The 27,589-nt window shown below is 39.4% G+C and overlaps 1 protein-coding gene across 1 annotated transcript in view; it reads right to left on the bottom strand.

Annotated features, from left to right (window-relative positions):
- The window catches only part of oca2 (oculocutaneous albinism II), a 118,683-nt gene that overhangs the window by 23,862 nt on the left and 67,232 nt on the right, over positions 1-27,589 (bottom strand). The window contains exons 18-21 of the mRNA XM_072683058.1: positions 14,489-14,616; positions 13,426-13,485; positions 11,545-11,649; positions 1,876-1,969 (exon numbers count right to left, since the gene is read on the bottom strand). Coding sequence (XP_072539159.1) covers positions 1,876-1,969; positions 11,545-11,649; positions 13,426-13,485; positions 14,489-14,616 — 387 coding nt within the window. The remainder of the gene's footprint in view (positions 1-1,875; positions 1,970-11,544; positions 11,650-13,425; positions 13,486-14,488; positions 14,617-27,589) is intronic.

The raw sequence follows: 27,589 nt of genomic DNA, 5'->3' as shown, positions 1-27,589 counted from the left end.
AAAAGAGCCTTACTTCTCATGGAGCTCTCTGAATTATTTATTGTCAAAAGGGAAACATATTGCGTATACTTTCATTATTAAATAGTTTCAACTGTAGAGTTTTTTACTTGAACCTTTAAGGGTCAGTGTATAATAACAAGAACAACAACACTAATACCAAGAAGAAAAATTGTGAATACAGAATGCCATGATACCGTTTTTTTTTTTTTTTTTTTCTTGAGATAGTAATCATACTGTGAAGGTCACACACCGTTGCAACCCTATTCTATGACATTGCTCAAAGAACCCTTTGTAGCACCTTTATTTTTAATATGACTATCTACAGAGGTTGGATTTACTTTTCCACATATTTCCCAACATGGTTTCACAAGATCTCAGTACTGTTGTAAATCTAGTGATGTTTTAATAACATCAACTAAACTTTCTCAAAAACTCCTCAAATCACTCAATTACTTACTGAGCAACATGGCTTCTTATCTGCTGGCATTTTAGTGGTTCTTAAAAAAAGACAGCTATTGTCAGGGACATCCAAAACAACTAATTAATGCCAGCAAACATGCGTATGGCCTATGTGAGCAATTTCTTTTGACAGCTAGTGTGATATTTGCAAGAAATTTAGAAAAGAAATGAAGTCCATTTGAATTTCAGTGACCCTCCAAGGTGTCACTTTTATAAGCAAAGTGTGTTTTCTCCCAGTTAGGCATACAACATGAATCATTATAAAGTCACTTCAATGAAAAAGAGCCGTACTTAATCATTACCAACATGCAGGTTGTCCTCTAAAAGATACATCAGGAACTTGCTATGCTGTTTTTTCTGCATATTTTGCTTTATTGATTGCATTTTAAAGCTCTCTGCTGAGCAATCACTGCTTCTGGTGGATCAACAATGGAATAACCTTGAGCAATAAGTAGCCCAAGCACCTTTCAACAGCAGCTCCTACATGTGGGAGTGAATGGCAGTATAAGAAGTACTTCTGTCCTTACTTCAGTCCCAGACAGGATTACCTTCTGATGAAGACCACAGGACATCTCTTCATCAATACCTGTTATGTCGACTCCACAGCAGTTTCACACGCTGCTCAGAACAGCTAAATTATCACATCATGTCAGATGTCCTCGTCCAGTGGACAGGTAGTGATTTTAAAAATAAGTGAAAACTAGTCTAGATTGTCATCAGCGTTTTGCAGGGATGAGGAATAAAAACATCTCGTAGTGCTGCGCTAAAGTGCTGAGATTTCGGTATTCCTTTCCTCTAAAGCTTCTTTCTAAGGGTGTGTTGTTTGGCCCTGCAGAAAACCCAGCTCAATATTACTAGTTCACATCTCAAAAGGTGCCATCGTGGCAATGGAGCTGGACGGCATCCTGCCGATCAATAGCACATCCGTCACACCTCCTCCTATTAGGCCAGAGTGCTGCCACACCATTCGCTCCATTCTCACAGCGCACAGACGCCCAGGCACTCTGCAGAGACGGCCTTGAGACACATAATACTCCTATATAAGGTAGGCTTTCAAGAGAATTAAGAGAAAGCAAGTTCTCGCTCTTCTCTGCTTTCTGCTACATCGCAAACAAGAGTTAGGAGAGACCCTGCATCGATTTTCTATATTCTAAGGAAAGAGTAGAACAGGATATGGTGCAGCTCTTATCTACCCTGAGAATTCATTATTATATAAGACCAAAAAAGATCTTTGTTTACATTAACCTTCATAGCAAATGTTTAGTAGAAGTTCTGATTGATTAAACCTCATACAGTACATTCTTCAAGGGTGCATTAATGATGCTGTTACATTTTCAGTTGTGGGACTAACTGATGTAACTGTTTGATTGGTCTTAAGGCTAAATTGCAGTTTACAGAACTGGGAATGTTACTCACCTCCCAAGCAGGCTCCCATAGCCAAGGCGAAGATGAGAGGTTTCACAGGAAGGTTGACGTCAGCGTCCTGACTGAGGTTGATCAGCACTGGAATCTGTCAATCAACAGAAAGACATTATACACAACACTAACTAATAAACAATGCCATTTATATTCAGATACATCTAGCTAAGAAATTCTTTTGGACCTGTGTCCACCTTTTACTTTAATGGAAGAGTGGACTGGAGCTGGCATGGACTAGAACAATTTGTGCAAAAGCCTATAATCAGATACACCTGAGGGTTTAAAAGGTCTTGCTAGATCTGTTTCTTTTTTCCAGGTTTAAATAAAAACAACTAGGGACATCCTGATAAGATCCAGCGGATCAGTAGCAGTGTCGATCCCTGAAAGTTTTATTGTAACAGGTATCAGCTATTTTAATCCCAATACAGTTCTGAGTCTTTGTTTCGGCAATCTGGTGACCTCAAGGTGCCATTATTGGACATTATCGTCTAGCTAGCAACAGTAAGGGGCTTTTATTTTAGATGGTAAATAAAAAAGTTTAGTTAGAGTCTGCAGTATGACTCTATTTTACAAAAAATAAAACTTTATAAACTTTCACTGAAACACCTGTTTTACCAGCGGCAGAACCAATCAATAGTCGACAAACAACAGATATCAGTCCAGAGTGTGTAGCACTACACACACTCATAAAGTGACTTGACTGTAGTGTTTTAAAGGAACTGGAAGCTGAATGGTCAGGGAGTTGAGTCAGACTGGATTATAAGAAATTAAACTGTAAAACTGTTAAGAAAAGCCTCCACTGAACTAAATAAATCAGTCGAGGATGTCTTATTATAGAAACTGCTTCTAAAATAAAGAGATTGTACTTTAGTATTATTCAGCAGCAACTGTGTGACTGTATTATTTATACAAACACAAAGATCAGATGGGATCAGAATCGGCTGATACTCAGCATTAGGAGATTCGAGGAATTAAATCGAGGGCAAAAGAACCTGATCGGGACATCCCTAAAAAATGTGGACTCAGATTTTTTTACATCATTTATTGACATTTAATCCATTTAACTGCAGAATTATTATTCAGTTAAAAATATTATTACTCAATAAGTCAATGAATTTAAGTCAAGTTATTTTAGATGTCCACAGTTTCAGGAAGCTATATAGAAATCATGGTAATTGTGTTGTTTTTGCAACACAATCAAGAGGTGAGGATTAAAGTTGCAATGGTTTAAGGGTAAAAAGCAACAAAAAGGTTTGGGCACCCCTGGACAAATCACACATTTTATTTGTAAAGGTTTTTAACTGAGAAGTTTCCAAAAATATTTATGTTCTTCGTCCATTCATAGGCACTGAAGATACAAAGGCCATGCCGAATGCTCTACTGAATGATGATTCTTCATCTGAACTTTATCAAAACATAGTCTCTAAATCCTGACTCTCAAGCACCTGCCTTGCAGGCCTGTTAACAGATTGAGTCATATTTCCGTATCACATGGCTCAGGGGAAAAAAATCAATAAACAGCGACATTGGATTTTTCTATTTCCTCTTCTTTACTTACAGACACACTGCATGAATCAACAGTGCCAGAAAAAAATGGATGGAAAATATGAAAATATGAAAATATGGTTGAACCGCTGCTGTATGTTCTGCATTTTACTGCAACTGTTTCAGCCAAGAAACACAGCTAATATTGACACAGTCAAAAGCAGTTTCCTCGCTGAGGCCTAAACGCAGACACAGAATAAAATAGAGCAAACTGAGTAGAATAGACTGTGAACAGATTTCTTTTACAAGTAAAAGGTAAAAAAAAATGAAAAAAGACTTTGTAGAGTCTGTTATTGTTGCTGCTCATTTAAGCTAAACTAGTGCTCATGTTGTAGCGCTTCCGTTACCATCCTTCACTGTGTTCTGGGAAAAGTGATTGTTGTTTGCTTTATTGGAAACAGCTTCAATCAGTGGTAAGAAAAGATAACACATTGGGATTGGCAGGTATCAGTATTCAGAGTGCAAAAGAGCAAACTAACACCACCCTCTTCAAATGGTTCCTTGAGCAATGCCATAGAAGAACCACTTCTGGTTCCATAAAGAGCCATTTTTATAATTTAGATGTGTGTGAAGAACCTTTCAATTGGCAAAGAACCAAAGGTTTTTCACACTCATGCATCTATATTATACATCTCAAACGACCAACTGAAAACTAAAGATTACAATATCAATATCAGAGTATACAGGGTATACAGTATAAGGGTACTGTGTCATCTCTGGTGTTGTCTATATAAGGTTGATCTATTTTACAGGTCTACTATATAATTATAGTCACTTGATGATGATATATGCTGTTTTTTATACTAATTAATTTATCTGACTATCACATTTTCAGAAACTACCCACAGTTATGCACAATTGTCTTGGTGATGAGAAATAATGCTTCCTATTTATCAAGCAACCCACTTCATTAAAGATAGACCATTTTTAATATATCAGTAAAATTCTGTCCACAAACAATGGCATTAAAAAGAGTTATTGATGGACTAAGCGTCTCGACTGTCCAGGGAAGGCATTCTACCAATTTTGTGAGAATTGGACTGCATTCAGAGGGTTAGTGACACCAGGATGTTGCCTGATCACCACCCCACTTCATAGGTCCATGTTTATCTGCTCTAGATAGTCTAATTCTACTGACAATACTTCTTTACAGGGACTAGACAGGCTGTGAATTGGTGCAACTAAAGTAGCTGAATGCATTCATTAGAATGGGTGTACAGCTAATTTTGATAAAGTATCATCTTTTGACTTAAGCAGAATTATAAAAAAAAGTTTGTACTTTTCCACCTGTGCACTACAGTGCAGTACAGTTCCCGTTACCATCTATTTTAGCTTCACAACATTTACAACTGTCACTGTTCTGAATAGAGTTCACATCTCTATTAGTACCATCAGTGCATCTGCAGCATCTCTAATTACGTCTATTGACTTGGGTAGAACATTCTGTAATGGTATCGGCCCATAATAACTACAATTGCCAGAACTAATCCCATCATATCAACTACAGCTCCATTTAGTTTCTACAATAACCGTCAACATTACATGTAACAGCTAGTTTTTTCATGACATCCATGACAAATCATAGAGAGTGTAAGCTATAATTCTGTCCTGGCAGGCCCCAGAAACTTACTCAAGGTCGCTGAGCATGATTTTTGAAGCTAATGGATTTTCTCTGCCAATAAACAAGCACAAAGTGAAAAGGGGTTTAGTGGTTGTCCATGGCGGTCTGGCGTGGAGGATAAAGACTCAGCAGCCACCAGCAGCACCACAGTGACTAAGAGCATAATGATGAGATATACAAAACACTTTCCTGTGGCTCTAGTTACGGTTCTAAATGTCTCTCTTTCTTTTACTCTCTCTCTTTCACACACACACTGCTCAGGGAACACCAGTTTCAAACCCACTGGCTCACACTGTGGCTTCAATAGTCACACATTCTTCAATAGACTTCCACTTTCAAAGTAAGCCTGGCTTTAGACAGTTCAATGTGTAGCTGAACATGTGTTTGTGGTAAAAGCCCTCAGCAGCCTCAGCTGCAATGGGCTTGAATAAATTACACAGCACAATTGTGATTACATTTTCTACTACATTTCCCATCCGGCTCACTCAGATGTGACACAGTCGACGGGTAAGGGAGGACCCTGAGAGCCCGAACAACCTTACAATTGAGCTGACAAGAAAATATCAGTTTTATCTTTCTTGTGGAACACAAATAACTATTCAAATTTCATCTGGAAATAGAGAGGAAGCCCTGAGAACGACACAGGAACCCCTTTACAGCTATTAGACACACTTTCCGTTGTGTCATAACTCATATTATCTATTCCTAAATGCCTGTTTCACAATTAACTTCTTTTAGACATTTATTATGTTGTCTATGAGACATGTACTGGAAAAAGGGTGAAAAAAAGACACGGAGGATAATTCTAGCATCTATAATAGCAGCCACACTGCTTTCTTTTTCTGGCCAAGATGAAAGGGGAGGAAGAAAAGAGAGGGGGAAGAATGGCCATGTCCACAAGCCTCTGAAGAGCGCAGTCTCTTGAAGAGGACTCAGATTCAGGTTGCATTTTCCAAGAACATCCCTCATCACTGAGCGAAGAACAGAGAAGCTGATGTTTTGAGTTTCCCAAGGATCTTTGTCAAGTTAGCCCCCTCTTACCTACCACTGGTAATGTCCTCTTTAATTCTATAAACTTGAGTAGCAGGTCCACATTGGTCATAGTAAAATGGATCAGCCTGTGGACCTGGAGCTTAAAAAAATCTCCATGCTGTCCTTGTTGTTGGATGCACAGCAGTGGAGTCTGAGCAAGTGCATGTACACATTCGGACTGCAATTGAGACGTCTCATCTTACTAACACAGCCTAAAACATGTTCAAGCCCCAAGCCCCAACATGTTCAAGAATACTCAGTACTCAGTAGTAAAAATCCTGTTGCTGCAATGAAACAATGACTCAGTGAAGTTGTCTTTTTAAAATACAACTTGAGTAGAAGTATAAATGTAGCAGGCCAGAGAACTACTTAAAAGCGCAATGTCGATTTCAACCCAATACACTTTTTTATAAAATTCAGCGAATGTTTCGTCATTGTTCGCTAGCTCTCTGGTCTGTTTGCCAGCTAGAAAAAGGTCCAGTGTTGGTAATCTGCTTTGACTCGGGAAATGGGAAACAAATAAAGTGGCTTTGGCCGAGAAACACAACACCATTCCAGCCAATCAGCAACAGGTGGATGTTCATGCTTGTGCACAGGACGAGAAAAGGGGAGACTGTGTATCTGTCACATGCTACGTGTTGAACTACACACATTGTGAAGGAGAGATGGCAAGAAACAGCCAAAAAGGGAAAATATCTGAAGATAAAACCTGAACAAAGATGTGTGAACAGTGGTGAGGCATTTGGACAGTGTAGAGACCTCCAAATTTTTAAAGGCATGAAAAGGGCTGAGGGTGGAGCTCTACTCCTGCTCAAAAGGTGGGTCACATTGCCTTATTTTTGCTGTTTCACAGAAACTAGCTCAGTGTTGCTCTGTCCTGTGTGTAAATGTTTGAGAGAGATGATCACAACTGGTTTGCTTAGCATCAGCAATTGTATCAATAATTTCCTAACCCCCAACAAAGCTAATGCTAAAAATGCTAGAACTAATTACTTTCCATGATGTTGTTCTCTCTAAAGTTATATCATGGTGTCTGATTCTTCAACATTTTCAAAGTGTTTTATAGCCACAGAGAACTGGAGCACTGCAGGGAGAGATGTGTTTGTTTTGTTGTTGAGTTCATATATCAACAGTCTTCTCCAGAATGGTATACAGTGCCTTTAAATACTAGTAACTCACAAAACTGCCATTCAAAGAGGCCATTTTTCTCTTTTTAATGAACTCTTGGCCAAAGATAGAAAATCTAGAAAAAAGTTTTTGACTACAATATAGCAGAGTTAAATGAACAGAGTAAAAGGTTACTTTCCTCACAAATGAAAAATGCTTAAGTAGTAAATGTTTTATCATTCGAAAATAACAGGCAAAGGGCTAATCCATCAGCCCATTTGCTTGAGCATAACCATTGCTGTATAAAAACCAAACACATTCTCCAAATGTACTGGGACCAAAACCTCTAAACAGGAGAAGACAAAAACATCCTTAACTTTTATTGTAAGTTACTGTAAAGTTCCCATTTTGGGCAACATTAACTGTACGTCAACATCACTAACCACTACCCACCTAAAACCATCAGCATGAACTGACTCATTCCACAGTTATTCACAGAAAGTAATCACCTGCTATTAGTTCTAGTGTTTAGAAACCCCCTGCTATAGTTTTGCTCCTGAGGTTCTTTCTGTCTGAATAACCACAGAAGAACATTGACGGAAAATAGGTTAAAATTAAACTCTGTTTTATTACGTGTTGTCACACAACAGGAAGTAATTGCACCCACAGTACTGTACACACACTGATTGTGAGCCTAACTAGATATCACATATTTAATCCAAACACACTTTCTGATGTGTCAGACCACTGAAGCGGACAGCCAAACAAAGCGAGAGTGAGAGAGAGCGGGAGTGTGCGAATAACGAATGTCTGCTTATTTTTTCTGAGCTTGATAAGTCTCTACAAAATCAATGTGATCCATTACCGCCAGAGCTGTGCTCTAAATATCCATCGCTGTTTTGCTTCATGTTTACCCTGCTCCTCCTAGATAGAAGACAGGGTATAAGGAGAAAAAATAGATAAATGAAACAGAAAAAATGAAAAAAGTAAGAATTGAGGAGTCAAAGAAAAGAACAGGAAAAGGTGGCAAAGAAAAAGGAAAGAAGGCCTAAACCTCTAAATCTAGTTTAAAAAGGGAAGAAATAGCTGAACGTTGGGCTTGGTTTCACTGAAAGTTAGACCTGATTTAAAGGATAGTAACATAAATTAATTTCTCTCAAAATAAGCCTCTCTTTAGACTTAGTTTAAAGAAAACAAATATTTAACTCAATTATTCACTCAATATACAATTTAAAGTAATTGTACCTTAGTCTTAGTTTCAGAAAAGGAATGTAATTAAACTTATTAAACTAAATCTATATTACACTTTAGGCCTAGGTTAAGGAAAATATACCTAATATTAGAACTGATTTAAGGAAATTAACTTAAATAATCATAAGTTGTTGGCCTTTAGGCTTAGGGTGAGGAAAATAAATCTAAATCACTGAACTTCAAGCTTAGTTTGAGAAAAAAACTATAGTCCTAGTTTGTGGAAAACACACGTAATCCACTGAATATTATTAAATATCGATTTAAGGAACTTCACTTTAGACTTACTTTAAACTGAAAAAAATATTCTTCATGTTGGGCCTAGTTTGAGGAAAATGTACTTAATTCACGGATTGTTAGAAGTTCAAGTAACTTCAGGCTCAGTTTAAGGAAACTAAACTTAAATCGCTGAATTTTAGGTTTACTTTGAGGGAAATAAACTACCCTCACTGAACCCTAGGCCTAGTTTGACAGAGGAAAATGTACTCATTGAACTTTAGGTCTAGTTTCAAAGTAGAAAATTGTAGTCACTGAACTTTAGGCATAGTTTGATTGATATTAGCTTGAACTGCCCAATGCTTTATTCAACGTAACAGTAGCTCTGATTTCCAACAGGCCGGAGGACACAAGAAGACATTTCGAACAGAACCCAGACATCACTTTGGCGGTTTCTGGAAGCTATTGTCAATTTGTTGAATAACTGTCCAATGCCAGGCTTTATCTGTTCTTAAGAAACCTAATGGTTTTACTGTTTGAGTTTGACATGCTAGCTTTAAGTGGGCAGCCCAGTTGGGGCAGCTGCAGTGGATTGTGTCATGCTGTTCATTTGGCCATGCAGTATTGGCAGCAGGTCCACTAGTCTGCTTCATGCCACTCATCTTTTCAGCCCCCACAGCACAGGGAACTCGCATTGCAGGCCAATTCAAACCCGACTGACCAGCCTCTCTCTCAAGCACTCCACTCAATCACACACAATACAATAGGCACCACTTTTCACAGGTAAGAGACACAACGTTTAGTATTCAGCAAGTAAAACTTTCTCCAAAGAACTCTCTTTCTCTTTGTTACGGTACTGGACTTCAAAGAGAATATTATAACCCTGAAAAGCAACAATCATCTACATTTATTATTACTCTGAATTAAAATTCTGGATGCAGTATACTGCACTAATCCCTTCCAAAAAGGCGGTAAGATGGTCTGCTATTTGATGGTGAATGAGGTGAGATGAAAAGCACAGTCATTTTTAATGAGTGTCTGCGATGGGTAATTTACTGATAAAAGTGAACATGATTCATCATTCAATCATAAATCAGAGTTCTTTTGTTTTTATACACTTTCTTATTCAAACAGACATATGCGGTACATATGGGTAGCTGTTATTTCCTCCTGTGGAAGCTTGTGCAATGATGACTCTCCATGTGTTAAATGTGATGTGTTATGTTTATATGATTGTATAAATGTGGTGTGTGTGTGTGTGTGTTCATATGTATTAAGGGCTGAAAGATTTAGAAAACCAAGGCTAACTTGCAGCACCAACAAAACAGTGCTAAACAGGTGACATGAGCCATGCCCCAGGTTTTAAAGAAGGTTAAGGTTAGTGCTCCTCTGCTACTGTATCTTATGACAGGACCTACACTACATGTTCAACTGTTTCAGGACACCCCTTCTAATGAATGAATTCAGCTACTTTAGGTTGCACTTATTGGTGACACAGATGTGTAAATGCACACACACATAGCTTGTCTAGTCCCTGTAGAGAAGTACTTCCAATAGAATAGGACTCTCTGGATCAGAAAAACACTAAACTATTGGCACCATGCATAGATGGGTAGAAAGCATGTAATTATCTACTGGATTTTGTAAAATAATGTTATCTGCCTCAGAATATATATATATATATATATATATATATATATATATATATATATATATATATATATACATATATATATAACAAATGTTGTAGGTACATATGAGTCTAAGAGGGGTTTTAAAAATATTCTAAAACAATTGGGAATCATCTGCATTTTGAATGCATCTGCAAACTTCTTTCTGGAGGCATCAGAGATTTCTTTTTTGGGCATTTGCCATTGTAATACCACTCACTTCAACAATAAATAGCAAACCAAACTACATGTCTGAGGTTTAAATAAGATCTTTAAATAAGACTCCCCGTAAAGCCTCTCTAATGATGTTCTAATCATCTGCAACGGATGTGCTGCACCTGATTCTAATTTTAATATGGGGCAAATATGGGGATATCCTACAGAGGTTTTTGTCTATGTTTTGGCCTCCTGTCCACACGACAACAGTGTTTTTGGTCAAACAGAGCAGGGCGAAAAAAAAACGCTCCCAAGGTGAAGATTTATAAAAAAGCTGGCCTTTTATCCTCTCTGCTCCCTGGGCACCACAGCAATGGCTGCTCACCACTCCAAGCATGTGTGCTCACAGTCACTGTGTGTGTATCACTAGTGTGTTCACTGTTAAAGGCGGAAGCCAAATTCCATCTGTGTCCGACACAAATGGTGAATATGGTTGTCTTGTCTTGTCTTGTCCTGTCTTGCTCAAAAAGATGTGGTGGCTGGCTTCTTGTGTATCGGAGGAGACGTGTCCCTTACACTCCTATTGTCAGGGGGGTGTTCAGGGAGTTATGTACAGGTGGGTTAATTGGCAGTACCGAATTGGGGGAAAAAGGGAATAAATTAATTTAGAAAAGACTTATGTAATGATACAGTGACTATATCAAATTTGATGAGTCCTCCCTTGTAAGTCTTGGCTCTTCCTAAGATTTCTTGGTCTAGCTTTGAGGAAGTTTTCCCCTGCCAGTGTTGCCTTTGGCTTGCTCACCATTGGGTTTGCAATATATAGTGAACTACAAATGTCAAAAAACACAGATTTCAGATTTTGATGTATGAATAAATGTAAATACTGTTACATTACAAATCCGTACAAATATTTAGATTTGGAATCTGTAAAAGATCAAAAAACCTAAGGAGGGAAATATCCAGATACATCTGGACGGGGCTGCAATAATGTAATACGATTTTCACTCAACTGTATATTCTGAAAAGGTATAAAAACAAACACAAATGTGTGACACAAAGCTTTTTTACCATGGTAGCAGTGAAGGGAATGTTGTCTATGAGGGAAGAGGCCAAGGCTGAGACCCACATGACCAGGATGATGGCGATGGCCAGCCGCTCCGCCTCTGGCACAGCCTGACAGAGGAGATAACAACACAAACATGTTACTACCAAACACTCTGCTTTGAGTAAACACGCACTCACACACACACACCCCTCTCTCTATGTGTGTCACCCTCACTCCTCACAGGCCTGTGGATGCCAGCAGTGAGGTGGGAGGTCTAACAGGCTGTGTATTCATGACACAGACAGACTGCATTCATTATCATTGCATTCACAGTCTGTTACTCTATGACACAACAACCACACACACTCCCATAAGCTCTGTGGCCCCCACTTTTTTTCCTTACACCCTCCTCTTGGTCTTTCCCCTAACATATGAACGTATTCTTTGACTCAGAAATGATAGAGATTCAATCGCTGCCCTTTTTTTGGCTCTTCCCTTTGGTTTTACACCTCTCTCTCTCTCTCTCTCTCTCTCTCTCTCTCTCTCTCTCTCTCTCTCTCTCGCATGTGCTTGCTCTCTTTCTCGTCCCGGCGTGGGTGAGGTGTGTGTGGATGTGCTCCCCAGCAGCACCTGTCATGAGTAATTACAGTGATTGTAAAAGGCTCCCGTACCAAACGCAAGCTGACGGCTCCATCAGAGTGTGATCTCCAGTCGGCTGCAGCAGCGGTGGAGAAAAATCTCTACAACTGTAATATGACCCTCCAAACCCAACTACGGCCGGCAATCAAGCATAAAGATTACAACTGCAGTCTCAGCCGGGCACACACCAACTTCTCTTAATTTGGTCTGAAAGAAGTTGATAGCATTCACACTGGTGCTATTCACAGTCATCCAGCTGTTACACAGCTCAATATTAATAATATCAGTAGGCCAATTTCAGGGTAATAACCAATAGAAATGCTATTTTGTTTATACTGTAGCATTGTGCCTATTTGCCTATACAGTCAAAAAAAAAAAAAAACAGTCACAATGCTTTTTCATTTTATACCACTTACATTGTGTGTACATTTCCAGTGCCATAGCACATATTAATAAAAGATGCATAAGAGATAAAATAGAGGTGCACAAGTGTGAATAGACGTAATGCTTCTTTAAAGCATCTCTATTACATTTCTATTAAAAACAGGGCCCTTAATGGAACTAAAAGTGGTTCTTCTTTGGCATCGCTCAAAGAACCAGATGTGGCTCTTGATAAGAACGTCATATTGCAAAATCTTGGATGTATTTTTTAGCACATTTAACTCACAGAATATATTTGTGCATTTTATCAAATATAAACCTTTTCATCAAAAACAAACTATAAAAAATAGTATCTTTCATAGAGCCATTGAGCTCTATGAAGGTCTCTGGAAAACATTTAGGCCCACACATGCTTTTTACAGGTTACAATTTTGAATGTATTAAAATAGGCTACGCCCCTGTTCATTGAAATGTAACATTTCATGTGCTTATTCTAGTGAGCGATAAATAATTTAAAATAGTTGATACCCTTAACACTGGTGCTATTCACAGTCATCCACCTATAACAGAATTTTCAGTAAAATATTTAAAATATGAATTATAATTTGCTAGTTCAGACCATGTCATCAGCATATGATAATTTGGAAGGAGACTGAAGATAGAGTAGAGAACTCAGAGAACTTTGGGCTGGACTTGGTTCAGGCGGTCAGGAAGGTCATGTTTTTCTTTTTTTATACACCATTTTAAAACAACTGCCTTTACATCATGTGTACATTTCAGATTCATAGAAATGAATCAAATTTGACAGTAAAATAAAAAGTCACCACAGCAGGATTCGTTATGGCAGTGATGATGTATTCCAGATTTTCCTGACGTTGACTCACTTTTATTAAAAGCGCCGTCTGCTCCCCAATGTAGTCAATGAGCTGCAACTGGGCCAAAGCCTTTGAAACACAAAGAAAAAAACAGGATAAACGTATTAGTCTCTGTGGAGTCAATAAAGAAAAGACAACACAAAAGAATACTTAGAGCAGCATTTAACCGCACTGCCCCAAATTCCCATTCACTAAACGTGGCTCAGGAGTCCCGTTTTTTGAAAGGCGTCAGCTTCGGGTGCCATTTGTTCAAGAACACAATGGTGACGATAGTGTCTGTGCGTGTTGGCTCTTATGCAGAGAGTAAATAGTTTATCTTGGAGCTGGGCTAAGCTCCTCGCCAGACCCCAGGGTGGAGTTTCCCTCTGCTGTCCTGTCCTCCTTGCAAAACAAAGGATTAAAACACCAAGTGCAAACAGCCTAACAAGCACTTCTACCGCTGACTCCTTCACTTTCTTCTCTCTGCATCATATTGGGATGCAGCAATATATTAAGATGATACTCTAAACGTCCCATCTAAAGACTGCCGATGTACACATACAGCATAATCAGTACAGTATCAGCAGTCAGCAGTGCCAATGGCCTAGGGATCAGACTTTATGAAGAAAAAACATTTGGGAATGATATGCTTACTTTGTGTGTGTATACACTCTGCCTGTTTAGTTTTAGGGGGACCAAGCTTTTCTAAGTGTTTTTAAATACGATTTTATTTTTGGTTTGCAATAACTTAACACACTGAAGCCTAAGTGGGTTTCCTAAGAGGAAAACAATATTGCATGCACATTTTTTTATATAAGTGACAGGGCCTAGTGCAGGGGTCATCAATTCTGGTCCTGGAGGGCTGGTGTACAGCACAGTTTGGTGATTTGCCTGCTCTAAACACAACTACTACAGCTAAGAATTAAAAAAAGATTAGTTTAATTAGGTGTTTGAGCAGGCAAACCACTGTGCAGTGGGGAACCATCTGGAAGTCCTAGGTATGTCTCTGAATGGGAACATGAGCTGTAGCCTAATCGAGGTTGAATCAGTTGTGCCTGAGGAAGAGTGAGTGTGAGTTTGAACATTGCCATACCTCCATGAGCACAAACAGAGCCGCAAAGAAGAGCAGTGTGGCCCACTCCACTCTGTGCAGGATGATCTCAAAGTCCTGAATGTCGGCCAAAATAAGCAACCATAGAGCCCCTAAGATAGCAATCCAACCTGCAGAACACAAACAACACATCAGCTCTGGCCTACAAACTGTGTCCTGAACTAAAATTGAGGATTTGTTCTAGAAAAGTTGCAAAAAAAACTTTTACTATTAATTACTAAAGTTAATTACTTTGCAACTCTCCATTTTTGTAAGGGTAGGTATACTGTTTATTTAACAAAGTGATTTTTCCTAAATGTAGTGGATGAGGCAGGTTTGCTGCCTGAAGTTTGCATCTTTACTTATACCCACAAGGTTTATATAGCTAACAAGTGACAGCAACATGCAAATGGTACGCCTGGAACAAACCTTTGCCTCAAACTGCTGTGTTAAGTAACCTTATATAGACTTTCTATATGTGGTTTCTGACATTGCATGACATACTGTCGTCTATAAAAATCTACAAAAATACAAATGCCATAACCTATGCCCCATTCTGTTCATTTTCAACAAGTCAATGAAGTTTGAGGCCATTGAAGTTTGAAGTGTGTTTATGATTTAGGCAAACACTTTTCTAGATGTCAACTCGTGAGGTTTAAACTGTCAATGCTTGTTGGCTACATTAGCCTTGTAGCTCCAGTGCAATACTTTATACACTAAACATGCAGTTGGCTACATTCTGCATTACAGGAAGATTGAGTGAAATAAGCAAGTTACCACTTCATGCTTCATGTGCCTTTCTCTCCTTCTTTATGTCTCTCTCTCTCTCTCACTCTCTCTCTCTCGCTCTCTCTCACTCACACACACACACCAGACAATCAGCCAGACTGACCCAGTACTGCAACCCAGAATCAAGCATTCCACTCATGCACATCCTTCAATCAGCAGGAGTCACAGTAAACATTGCCACTCAATTAGAACCAACTCCTTCTAACCCATACCCATCCTAATAAACACACAGCATGTGTCAAACACACACCACACGGAGAACTCTAACACCACAGTCTCCATCACCGACACACAGGACTAGGCCTAGAGGCAAACTGGAACATTCGGTCTTCATTCAGCTGTGTCACTTCAGCTGCTCCTTTTATGTTAATAAAGTAAATATATGTAAAGAATTCTATCTAACAAAGTTAGAACAGATTTTTTTGTTAATAGGGCTGGGCAATTAATAAAGAAATAATCAAACCTGACATTCAAAACCTTAATCTTAATGCCCAGCACTGTTTGTATTACAAATAAATTTGGACAGTATCTAGTAGTTTTTTTCATTTTGCTTTTAGTTATTAGCGTGGTATAAGTTATCGTATTACCGGGGGCGGGAATCATTTCTCATCCTGCATTACTTCACAACCAGCAACTCCATCCAACTAACTCTGTGAACACTGTGCACAGTTGTGTTTTAACAATGTTAAAACGTCAGTCGACGGTAACAAATGTTTAATGTAGATTTCTTTTGTGGTGTGTGGTGGTGGGTCTGTCGTTTAATCACCAAACTAACCTTTGCTTAACTAGCTTGGCTAGAGATCCATCGAGTACCACACAGCCCAGTGCAGTTGCTAGTCTTGACCAACTGCTGTGCTACAGACTATTGAAACTTGTGTCTGAGAGAGCGAAGTCAAGCAACTAATGTCATGATTATACATTAGTTTAGCCGACTAGCTAGACTTAGATCATTTGTCTAGCAGGCAAAACACCACAGCACCGAACCGAGGCTCAAATCTGAGGCATTATCCCCTAAACATGTGTGATTTGAGCCTCGGTTCGGTGCTGTGGTGTTTTGCCTGCTAGGCTTAGATAATTTGGCTAGCAGGCAAAACACCACTGAACCGAACTGAGGCTCAAATCACACATGTTTAGGGGATAATGCCTCATACCTGAGAGCACAAAGATGAGTTAATGGTCTTATGACTAACTTAACAGTCGATATCGTTTTTGATCAGCGCTGATCCTGTTGAATGCAATTTCTCTATCAATATTTTAACCAGCACAACAAACCATTGGAAACCATGTAGGGATAGAAGGTGCTTCATTTTTAAATAGAAGTGCTTGTTGGCATTGTTTCCATTTCTGCCAATAGATAACTCAACTAGTTTGCTAAACTCAGACACCACTAATCAGTGAGCTCCCACAGAGCCCCCACCCTGTGGCTCTCTTAATTGCACATGGGTGAATGAGCTTGACACAGCAGACACGTCAATTTTAAACAATACTCTCCTCATTTTGTTATGCCATACATGTTTAAATAACAGGGTATTACAATTCTCTGTAATGCAGTCACTGCCACTGCTTCCCAAAAGCCTCTGATTGATGTACTGTCAAAATGACGTAGCCTACTTGCTAACATGTCGTAATTTTAAAATACAGTCCTCATTTGGAGATACTGTTATGATTTTTAAATAGCGCACTCACCTTTATCCCAACTACTATCTTGATTAAGGAAAAACATGAAAAGGAACATACTTCAGTTAACTTTTATCAATACTCTGATTAAATGGATCATTAATACACCCTAAGTGATCTGAATTCTCTATTGACTGTGTGCATGTGTTCACATCTTAGAGTCAATCCTTGTCAGTCTGTATTGCCATCAACATGATTTGCAGTGGCGTAGATGAGCAATCAGACTGACCCAGCATTGAACCCAAAACACACTGGCAGTCAAAAACAATTGCTCAAAATGAGATTCCATTGAAGAACCCTGTAAAGGTTCTTTACCCATTTTAAGGTTCTTCACACTTACACCTTTTTTGAGTTTTCATGGAACCAACATGTGTTTTTCTTTTTGGCATCACTCAGAAAACCGTTTGTTGCACCTTAATTTTTTTAAGAATAGAAATAAGCTGTTATTCAACATCTTTAACCATAGAGCCTGGATGAGGCTTAATACAACACTGGCCTAAGGGGGGGACACCTGCAGAATGCAGAGAAACTGTAGCTGCAGGCCACACACAGAGAGTCTGAGCTGCATATGAAAGGTCCCTGAGGGGCTACATGTGTTAATTAATTGTGCAACATGTACATGCTCCATCTGCAGCCTGTTAAAAACACTTGTGTTGCCTTCCATGCTGCTTAAAGAGTTTTTTTCATACCGTCTAACCGTGGTATACAGAATTATTGGGGGCGAGGGGATTGGGGGCTGTAAGTTATACAAGTAGCGCAAATGTTTGGGTTTTTTTTACATTACATGGCTTCTGCACCACCTCAACCTGCATTATTTTAAAACTAAAAAAATCGCTAAGAAAAAAAAAAGAGTTTTGTTGGAGTAATTGTCTCTACTGTCCAGGTAAGGCTTCTTGGAGGATTGCTGTGGATTCAGTGACTAGAGCATTAGTGAGGTCAGGATGTTGGATGGAGCACCACAATTCCAGAGAACACAGTCCCACTGCTGCACAGCTCAAAGCAGGGGGGCTTTATATCTTTTTAGCCCACACCTAGCATAAGGCATGGTGCCAATAGGTTCATCTGCTAGACAAGCTGTGTGTGTGCAGTTGCATATCTGTGTCAGCAATGGGTGCACCTTAAAGTAGCTGAATGCGTTCATTATTAGAAGGGGTGTCCACAAACATTTAGGCACATAATGTATCTTTCACTCTTTTTAATGATGATCTTACATGCACTTCCTAAAGTTCTGTTTCTGGACAATCGAAACCCTGAGAAACTGGATGTGACATGATGTGCGGTTAGTGGCCCATATCCCAACGAATTCTGGCCTGACTGATTTAATGGCCAATACAAAACAGTGCAGTGTTAGCTGGAAAGTGTATGATACATCTGGTCTTCGCACCATTTACCTGTTCGGGCCAGCTGAACACAGCATGACCTCACCAGCAGAACAGCCAGCACGACAGCCCCCTATTACACACTGTCAGGCCACTGCTGCCTGTGCCATGGCCTGCTTTTGTATCACACCAGCCAACGGCTTTTAACATAATGGCCACAGAATGCAGGATAATAATGGGGCTGAGCTTTGGAAATGACTGGAGGAATGATGTGAAGAATGGAAAGGGGGGGGGGGGTAGCTGGCTTCATGTAGATGGCAGGTTCTTGTTGTGCGGTGCAGTAAATTAGTATTTGTCACTTGAGAATAGGTTTTGAAAAAAAATCACACACGCTGAAATGCTCCTGTTATATACAGCCACAAACACACACTGTATCATTTATTATGATGTAGTGTGGTCTGACCAATCTCGCATATGTTTTTAAAATAGTGCTGGCCAAAAGACTCATTTGTTATGTAGCTGTTTTACTTATTTAGTGTTAAGAAAAGAAGTGAAGTCTACAGAATGACTTATAAATACATGACTCTCCTAGGTTGTTTAAATGATGAAGGGCTCACCTTTTCATTTTAAACATCTATGTCATTCCCAACACAACCACACTTCCACTTAAGCTTTTGCTTGACCCGTTTTCTTTGAAAGATGACATACAACAATTAAACAACAATCAGGTGATGCAGCTGACCAAGCACTCGGCCATTCCACCACAACATAGCTGAGAGACAGCAGGCTAGGTTAATTTATATAAATTTGGCATAACACACTGACATCATAGTGGTCAATCCTGAAACAACTTTGTACATCCATCTGAGCCAAGGATCTGAGCCACTTTGACAAGGGCCAAATTATGTTAGCAAAACATCAGGCAGGTCTTGTGGGGTATTTCTGGTATCCAGTGGTTAGTACCTAAGAGGTCCAAGGAGGGACAACCTGTGAACCACCAACAGGGCCATGGGCACATAAGGCTCATTGATGCGATCCATGAAGGCCCCACCTAACAAGCTAATGTCTTGGTGCCAGATGCCACAGGGCGCTTTCAGGAACCATGCCTCGACGGGTCAGATCTGCTGCGGATATATATACTGTTCAAACTCAAATCTCTAACTAATGTCCTGCCAGTTGGCTCATTAGTGACTTCTCTCTAAGTCTCAGTGGGGTCATGATAGTGCCTGAGAGAGTAATAACACAAAGACCTCAGAGTCAGGCCCCAGAGCCACACGATTTGATCTGCAACACCACCCTGACCTCACTGCATAATTCTCCAATAATACCCCAGACTCAAGAGCCTCCACTACAATCCACACAGATAATGTATCTGGTGAGGCTTGGTCAGTCTAATCAAATACTCATTTTCAAAGCCTCCCATTTTCTCTCTCTTTCTCTTTCCCACACACACACAAACATGCCAGGATTATGCACTGCACTAGCAGCGACTGATCCCCCATTTTCCACCCATCCTTGAGCCGGTGAAGGGGTGAATGTGCTTCACCTCCTGCAAAAATTTGATTAAACAGGTGAATGCTGGTGATTGCCATTGGGAAATCATTAAGGTACTGATTGGAGCAAGAGAAGAGTGAAGATGAAGGGAGTAGGGGTTAAAGGAAAAGCAGGCGGAGGGAGTAGAAGCAGAAATGGAACTATGAGATGATAAAGGAACACCAGTGTACCGTTTTTTACATGTGTCACTTCGCAATAACAAAGTTATTGTGGTCAAGTGATTAGCGGCCACAACCATGAAGGGCATCCGGCAGAACAGTGTATCAAAAAAAGCAAAGAAGTCAATAAGAACTTCCTAAAAACGGACAACAACAGAATATCTATATATAGAGAGTTATGCTACAATGACAGTAAACTTACATCAAGGTGCATAACGCTGTGAATGCTGCTGAATGTGTACCAATCTCAACAGTTATTTACACAACCCTTCTAGCAGAGTAATTAATAAAACACAGACAATGAGACAATGAGTGGCTCTAAATATTCATTAATTAGCTAACTGACCCATTGTTAATTTTGCCGGAGTTCCCAACCATGGAAAGCTATTTTTCCTTCATTGTATGCCTCCATTTTGGCCTGTGGGCTTTGTATCATATTATTTTCTTAGTTCTTGTATTTGCACCTACAGGCCCTGGTCTCCTGTCCATGTATTCATGTGTTTTAATACACACTCAGTCAGACCTTAGTCCTCATCCAAGATTTTGCCTGCTTGGATTATACCTTATTAAACATGAACTCTTTTCAGTACGGGGCATACGGCAAGGTAAAGGGGCAGGGTAACAACAGAAGGAGAACCTGTGCTCTGCAGAATGTGGAATCAAGCAGTTTGATTGAAAGGAGCCTATGTGCTGATGTCGAGTGTGCATGTGTGTATATGCGTGTGCTTGTGAGTGTGTTTTGACCTTGCAAGTGTAGCCCCGTTGAGATGCTAATTGCAAATCAGCATTTGAGGCAGGTGGTCAGGGAGAGCAGCTGCTTGAAAGTAGAGGGCGAGAGTGAGAGAGAAAAAGAAACATTTACAGGGAGGAAAAACAGAGAGGGTGGCTGCAAAGTGACACAAGAAAACATTTCTTGTTTGCTTCCTCTCCTTTCTCTGACATCCTGGCTTTCCTTTTATGTAGTGTGTTAAATGCATGGCAGTTACACCGAAAAACAAAAGAAGAAAGAAACCCTCGATGAACTCAGCAGAACTGTTCTGCAATGGATTCAGGTAGCTCTACTTTATTTGAAAGGGAGGGGGGGCAGGCGGAAAGGTGCTTTTGATTTCCTCTCTACACTGCTATTCCCCGTGGCACCCGGCTATAGATAGAGGTGGTTAGCAGGAACAGGGAGCAGCAGAGGGAAAGAGAGAGAGAGAGAGAGACAGAGAGTTCTGCAATTAAAAGAAGCTGGCTGAGGAGCTGTACCGGCTCATTCATCACAGGCAAAACAACTGCGGCACTCAGGAGTTCTAGGTGAGCTGCAGACGCGGCCCACTGCCGCTTGTTTATCTTAAAGTCGAATTGTGAGCTCAGTCTAATCCTCTAAACAGCGCTCCAACAGCAGCCCGGGCCCAGTCCAGCATGCTTGACAACTGAAAAGCACGGATGAAATTAATCATCTTCTCATTGTTTTGTGCCTCAAGTGATGAATTGCGCCTAGACCGTATTTAGAGAAAAAGAAAGTTTATGGTCTGCTGTGATGAAGTACAACAGCAATATTGTGTGCCTGTTCCAGGTTTACTTCTGAATTTTTAACAAATGAAAGAAATAAAACAGGGATTCCTATTGCTGGTCCTATGATACATACAATGTCTGGCATGTATTATTGGATTCTCTGCATTAACACACCCAAACTCGTAAACTCACTGATAACTTGTACCAGAGCACAGTAGGTGCACTAGAATAAATAACTGTATTTACTTTGGCATAGGTAAATAATGACAGTTTGGTACATGGAAATGGTCAACTGTGAACCCAAACACTGTTGTCTCTTCATGGAAATCAGCAGAAGCATAACAGAACTATACCCTGACAGGTTTACACACACCCAGCCCACTAGTGAAAGTCTTTCAATACTAAACACAGGAACTACTTTGGGAGAATGTGGAAGCAAGGCTAAAAGCTAATGCTAGGCCAGCTAGAGAGTAGGGGAAAATAGAGAAAGCACCATTGCGGGTATCCATGTGGGAAGCCAGGGAAGTGCCATGGAAGGCAGAGGCTGGGGGAGTCAGCAAAAAGGCTAAATGCTAATGCTAGATTGACTGGAGAAGGGCTGACCAGTGGAAGTTGAAGGACTGAGCAGTGCTAGGCCCAAAGACAGCAATAGTATCTGATACACTCTCGTTGCAGTCGTGGCAGTGGTAAGCTGGGATAAGCTAGGCTAGACTATGCTATGTTATGCAACAAATGTGGTCTGATGTGGTGACATAAACCAGCCAATTGGAGCAGAGCTCATTATTTTTATTTCATGAGCCCTCCATAAAATTTATTAAATTAAAAATTAAATTAAAAATAGGCTTGTAAAGCCACATCCGAGCATCTTCACCTCAACCAAAGTGACATGCGTACTATTTAAACATAAAATAACAAGTTAAAATACTGAACAAGTGCATTTTACAGCCTCTTTAAGAAAGACTTACTCCAGGACTAGAACTGGAAGACTTAAAATCTTTGACTTGATCAAAGACTTTATGTGTAATCTGTTACCTTGAAATCACACTGCAAGGCTTATCTAACTCCAGGACCAGGGGTGCTAGCAAAAGAAGGTATAAGTAGGTAAGACCCAGAGGGAAATCAAATGTTTTAAGGGTACCTCCTTCTTGAAGTACTTCGCTTAAATAGGAAATGATAGCAAGCAGTCAAGGAATAATACAAGACCTTGTCTCCAAAACAGAATCAATCTTGAAGAAATAGTCCAGCATAAACATCACATTTACACATGTCTCATGTTTGAAAGTTTTGTAAGAAAATGGTATCAGTATACTTTACTACAAGGTTGTATGCAGGACTGCTTCATTTCAAACAAACTGTCAATTTACATTTGTACAAAACCCGATTTTTCATCCATTTTGAGCACACTTAAATGGCTTGAGGTTTTCTCAGATAAAACTGAAGTGATTCTGATTAGACCTCCATACAACGCTGACTGTCAATCAATAATGCTTATCTTTTTGGGTCTCAATTACTGTAATGCACTTCTTATTGGTCATCCATCTCACAAGTAAAAATAATCTGCAAAAATGCAGCTGTGGGGGTCCCTTAGATCATGTTACATCCATATTTAAACACCTGCACTGATTTCCTGTCTATCACTGGACAAAAGTGTTGGGACACCTGCTCATTCATTGTTCCTTCTGAAATGAAGGGAATTAAAAAGAGTTTGTCCTGCTTTTGTTGGAATACCTGTATCTACTTTTTACTAGCTTCTGAAGCATCTGTATGATTGATCTCCACTCTAGCTTATCCACAACTCATCCTAAAAGTACTAGATGAAGCACCATCATTCCAGAGAACACAATTCCACTGCATCACAGCGGAATACTGGGGGGGTGGGGGGTTCATACCCCTCTAGTTAGCACAGATTTATTGCTCACAAGATTGTGGATTTGGGATTAGCCTTTAAGCCATGCAGATTGAAACACTGCCCAATTATGGGTCAAGTTCATGACTCGAATAGTCATTTTTTCCTTTGTTCATATTAAGAGGTCAGTAATGTTGACCCAACGTTTTTAGGGATCATTTTCCTGGAGACTAGATCTGATGGAGCAGCAAAGCCCCAGGCAGCTGACCCATAAGGCACATTACAAATGGAATAAGAAGGACAGAGAGAAGTGTGGCAGAGACTGGAACTGTGCAGTATTGTTGAAAGGGGGTCAGGAGAGCAGTGGGGTTTAATTAGTGTCACAGTAGAAGACGAAGAGCGAGCTGGAGATGAGTCAGCCACATTAGACACTGTGCATATATGTGCCTTCGTTACCTTTAGCTTAATGTCTGCAAGCTGGCCTCATACAGATGTATGAGCGAACGGCCGTGTTACTAAGGTTACCCGTTTATGTAAGACATCAGAGACGCTGCTATGAAATGGAGCATTGAGGGACCAGCTTTAATAAAGGTTTATGTGTGCAAAAGTAGTGGTGTTAAAAATGTCATGAATTAATGCTGCTAATTATTTTAAGGCTGTTAACACATTTTGTGATCCTTCTAATTATCCATAGTCCCAGACTGAAACTGCTTAGTGCTGTATGTTCCTATAAGACAATCCATGAGCCTGTGCCAACTGAAAAGCTGGCTCCTCACCATCTCTGACTGTTACTTGTATAATGCAGGTGTGACGCACATCCAAGAGGTGAGCTGAAGTTGGTGAGGGCATGTGACTGTAGCACTCTCACTCAAACACAGCTTTTAAATGGCCACCAAGGTGCTCTTGATTAAACCTGGTTATTTGCAGCTGCTGCTTTCCCCCTAGGAGACCTATAGGCAAATCTATGAGCAGTAAATGAGCAAACACACTCTCTACCCAGTTTGCAGCAGAATGCAGAATGCTGCCGAGAGGATTCTTACATGCAAAAAAATTAGGGTCTACATTACACCTGTGCTGTGCTGGTTACCAGTGTTATTTTGAATGACTTTAAAATTGATGATTATAATCAATAAATTGATGATTATAAATTATAATGTTTCTATTTTATATGATTCTTATTAGTTTATTCTGTCTCTTCATTTGTGAAGAATTTTCCTATATGAATAAAGCATATTGTTATTATTAATAGCGACATTGAAGTGGAAAGCACCCACAGTAATCAATCAGAACACATATAGCTGTATGCAAATGTTTGGACAGCCCTGTTCAAATGACATGATTTGTATTTGCTAAATACAGATGTTTATAAAAGTATGGCTTGTATTACTTTATTCATATCATTACCACTGTACAGGTTTAGGTTATTGTATTAAACTTTAAATTATTATTATTAATATTTAAACTTTAAAACTTTAAAACTATTGTATCCTCAAAAAGTTAAACGTCCCATTCCAAAATAGCTCTTACACTTCATAATTTTTATGCAATTATTACATTTTATGAAGTTTAAATTGAGTTCGTAAATTATTGCATTTGTTAGATTAGATATTAATCTTAGATATTTTCTTTTGATCCATCATTTATTTTCTCATAAAAGAACTAAACTGTCTGAAATAAACTCTTGTTTATAGTAGCCAGTATGAAGGCACCCTTGTGACATGAACTGACTGTACTAATTCTTACTTAAACTACCCTTTTACTGGTGTGATTATTTATATATATATATATAAGTGTGTGTGTGTGTGTGTGTGTGTGTGTGTGAATGCTAGGAGACAACATGTGCAATTATAAGAAAGAAGTGCAGGTAAAGGAAAGCCTGGCCCTTTCCCCCATTTTATCCAAAAATTACTGCAAAACGTCAGAGAGATCTTCTATGAGTCAGAGTAAGTGGCGCTAAATGGTCAACAGAGACGCTGGCAGCCTGCTACTGAGTGCTGATTTGTTGGAGAGCTGACACTAGAGTTCTGGCCATGACACCTTTGACATGACACGACATGACACCTTTGTTTGGTGATAACTATGGCCAGCGGTTAACATCCTTGCCAGCTAATACTATGTTAATGTTTAATGCGACCACCTTTAACTGTACATGATTTTATCTTTCTTCAGGGTCAAAATTGAGCAATTCAATTGGCAGCATTTGGCGCTCTTTTCCAGAACAACAATGGTAGAATTAGGAACTAACTAACTTGCCCAAGGACTCTAATCAGTGTTTCACGGTGGACTTTTTCAGTTAGGGAATCCAGCCCAAGTCTGCAATGGGGAGGGCAGTGTTGTTACCCACTGCACTACATCGACTGAGCAAATTAATAAACAACATAAAATAGTGCTATTAATTGAGATACAAAACTTTAAACATTTGACAACTTGACAACACTCATGACAGCTATTTAAGCGGGTCTACGAACACAGCATACAAAGAATTGCAATAATGTGTTCTGTCCAGTTTGTGGGTTTGCTAACTTAATGAATGAATGCAATTTAGGGTTTTACCTAAGAGAGAAAAACACAGGGTGGTGATAAAGATAAAGGTGATTAGTACCCACTGTGTGATTTACCATGCCTGAGAGTAAGTTTAAGAAGGGCGACTGCATGTGTAAATAATTCCACTGTAGAGCAGGTACTAATGTGGTGTATTCTTTACACCAAATTTGCCATTGTGGTTGGGTGACTGAGGAGAATTCGCCAATGCTCATTATATATAAAACCTTCTCAGCCCTCAATCCCATATGAGGCACAGAGATTTAGGAAGTAATCTTCACTGCTGCGGTTTGATTATATGGTCAATTTAATGCTGTAAAGACTTTTAACAATTTTCCTGAGCAGGAACTTTAATTCTAGTTACCTCAGATAAACCTGGATTGTGTCCAACTCTTGGGTTTCCATTTGATTCTGTAGTCTTGAAATTCAAGTCACAATATATTTGATCCTTTATTCATTCTGCAAATGTTACTACATCATGTGGCAGCACAAGTGCACTTGAAAATAAAGCCATGTTCTAACATCTCAAGCATTCCCAAAATAGTAGAGGCTGCTGTTACTGCAGCAAATGGGGGATGAATTTCCTATAAACACCCCTGGATCATTAGATGAGCATCTGCAACTTTTGGGCACATAAATCCATGTCAGAATTATCCTGATGTTCCAATGTTAGGTACATTTCACATGACTGGAATAACACTCCATTGCCACTGATTTTGTACTGGCAATGTACTATTAGGAACATTTTAACATGAGGTTCTCTACTGAGAGCATAATTTACATAGCATTAAGCTGGTCGGATCAAACTATGTCACCTAAAACAAAGAATAGAGCACAGAAAGGGCCATAGAGTAACAGGAACACAAAAAGCAGGATAAAAATGAAGGCCATCTGATGTTGGAGCCAAATATATTTGAATGTCTTATTGTTGCTCAAGTAACCCCATTATCATGGTAGTGCACTGTTTTATTTGCAGGCCTTTGTTATGTTTTTAGGCCCAGCTGCAAATAATTACTTTGTCAACAGATGGCTTTATACATGCACAAATTAGCTCCTATGCTAATATTCATTAGCATAACTCTCTGTTTTGAGGCACCAGGGCTTATAATCAAAAGAACAATGGAACTGCACTTCCTCACTGCAGAACATATAATTAATACATATCAACACGTCCAACATGTCACCAACAGGTTTCCTTACATGCTCTATTGTATCCTTGCGGTCCAGTTATTCAGGGTGACATTAAATACAGAGAAAGGAAGTTATAAATGTGATAACCATGAACAGGATGTTAAAATAATGCAAATACACACAAACCATTTTGATTAAGTAATTAGACAAAAAACAAAGCAATATGAATCAACATAGAAATAAGACTGTATAGAACCCTGTATTGCTGATGCTCTCAGATTTTTTTTCAGAGAGTGTACCATTTGCCGTCTTTCATGAAAGTCACTATTAATCAACTAAACTACTTCTCTCTGTACTTCAAATCAGAGTAAAGTGGAAGAGGATAAAAAATATTGTGATATGTACACATGTATGCTCAGAAAAGAGTACACATAGTCTTGAACTGACATAATTTGAAAATCAAACCCATATACTCAGCACATTGATTATAACCACTGCTGGTTTGGAATGAACCTGGCCCATTATATCAGTTCTACTTACCATATAGGACCACTTTGTAGTTCTATGTCATAGACTGTAGTCCATCTGTTTC

Source organism: Salminus brasiliensis, chromosome 7 (assembly GCF_030463535.1).
Source record: "Salminus brasiliensis chromosome 7, fSalBra1.hap2, whole genome shotgun sequence".
NCBI classification, from domain to species: domain Eukaryota; kingdom Metazoa; phylum Chordata; class Actinopteri; order Characiformes; family Bryconidae; genus Salminus; species Salminus brasiliensis.
This window is presented reverse-complemented; position numbering and strand designations above follow the sequence as displayed.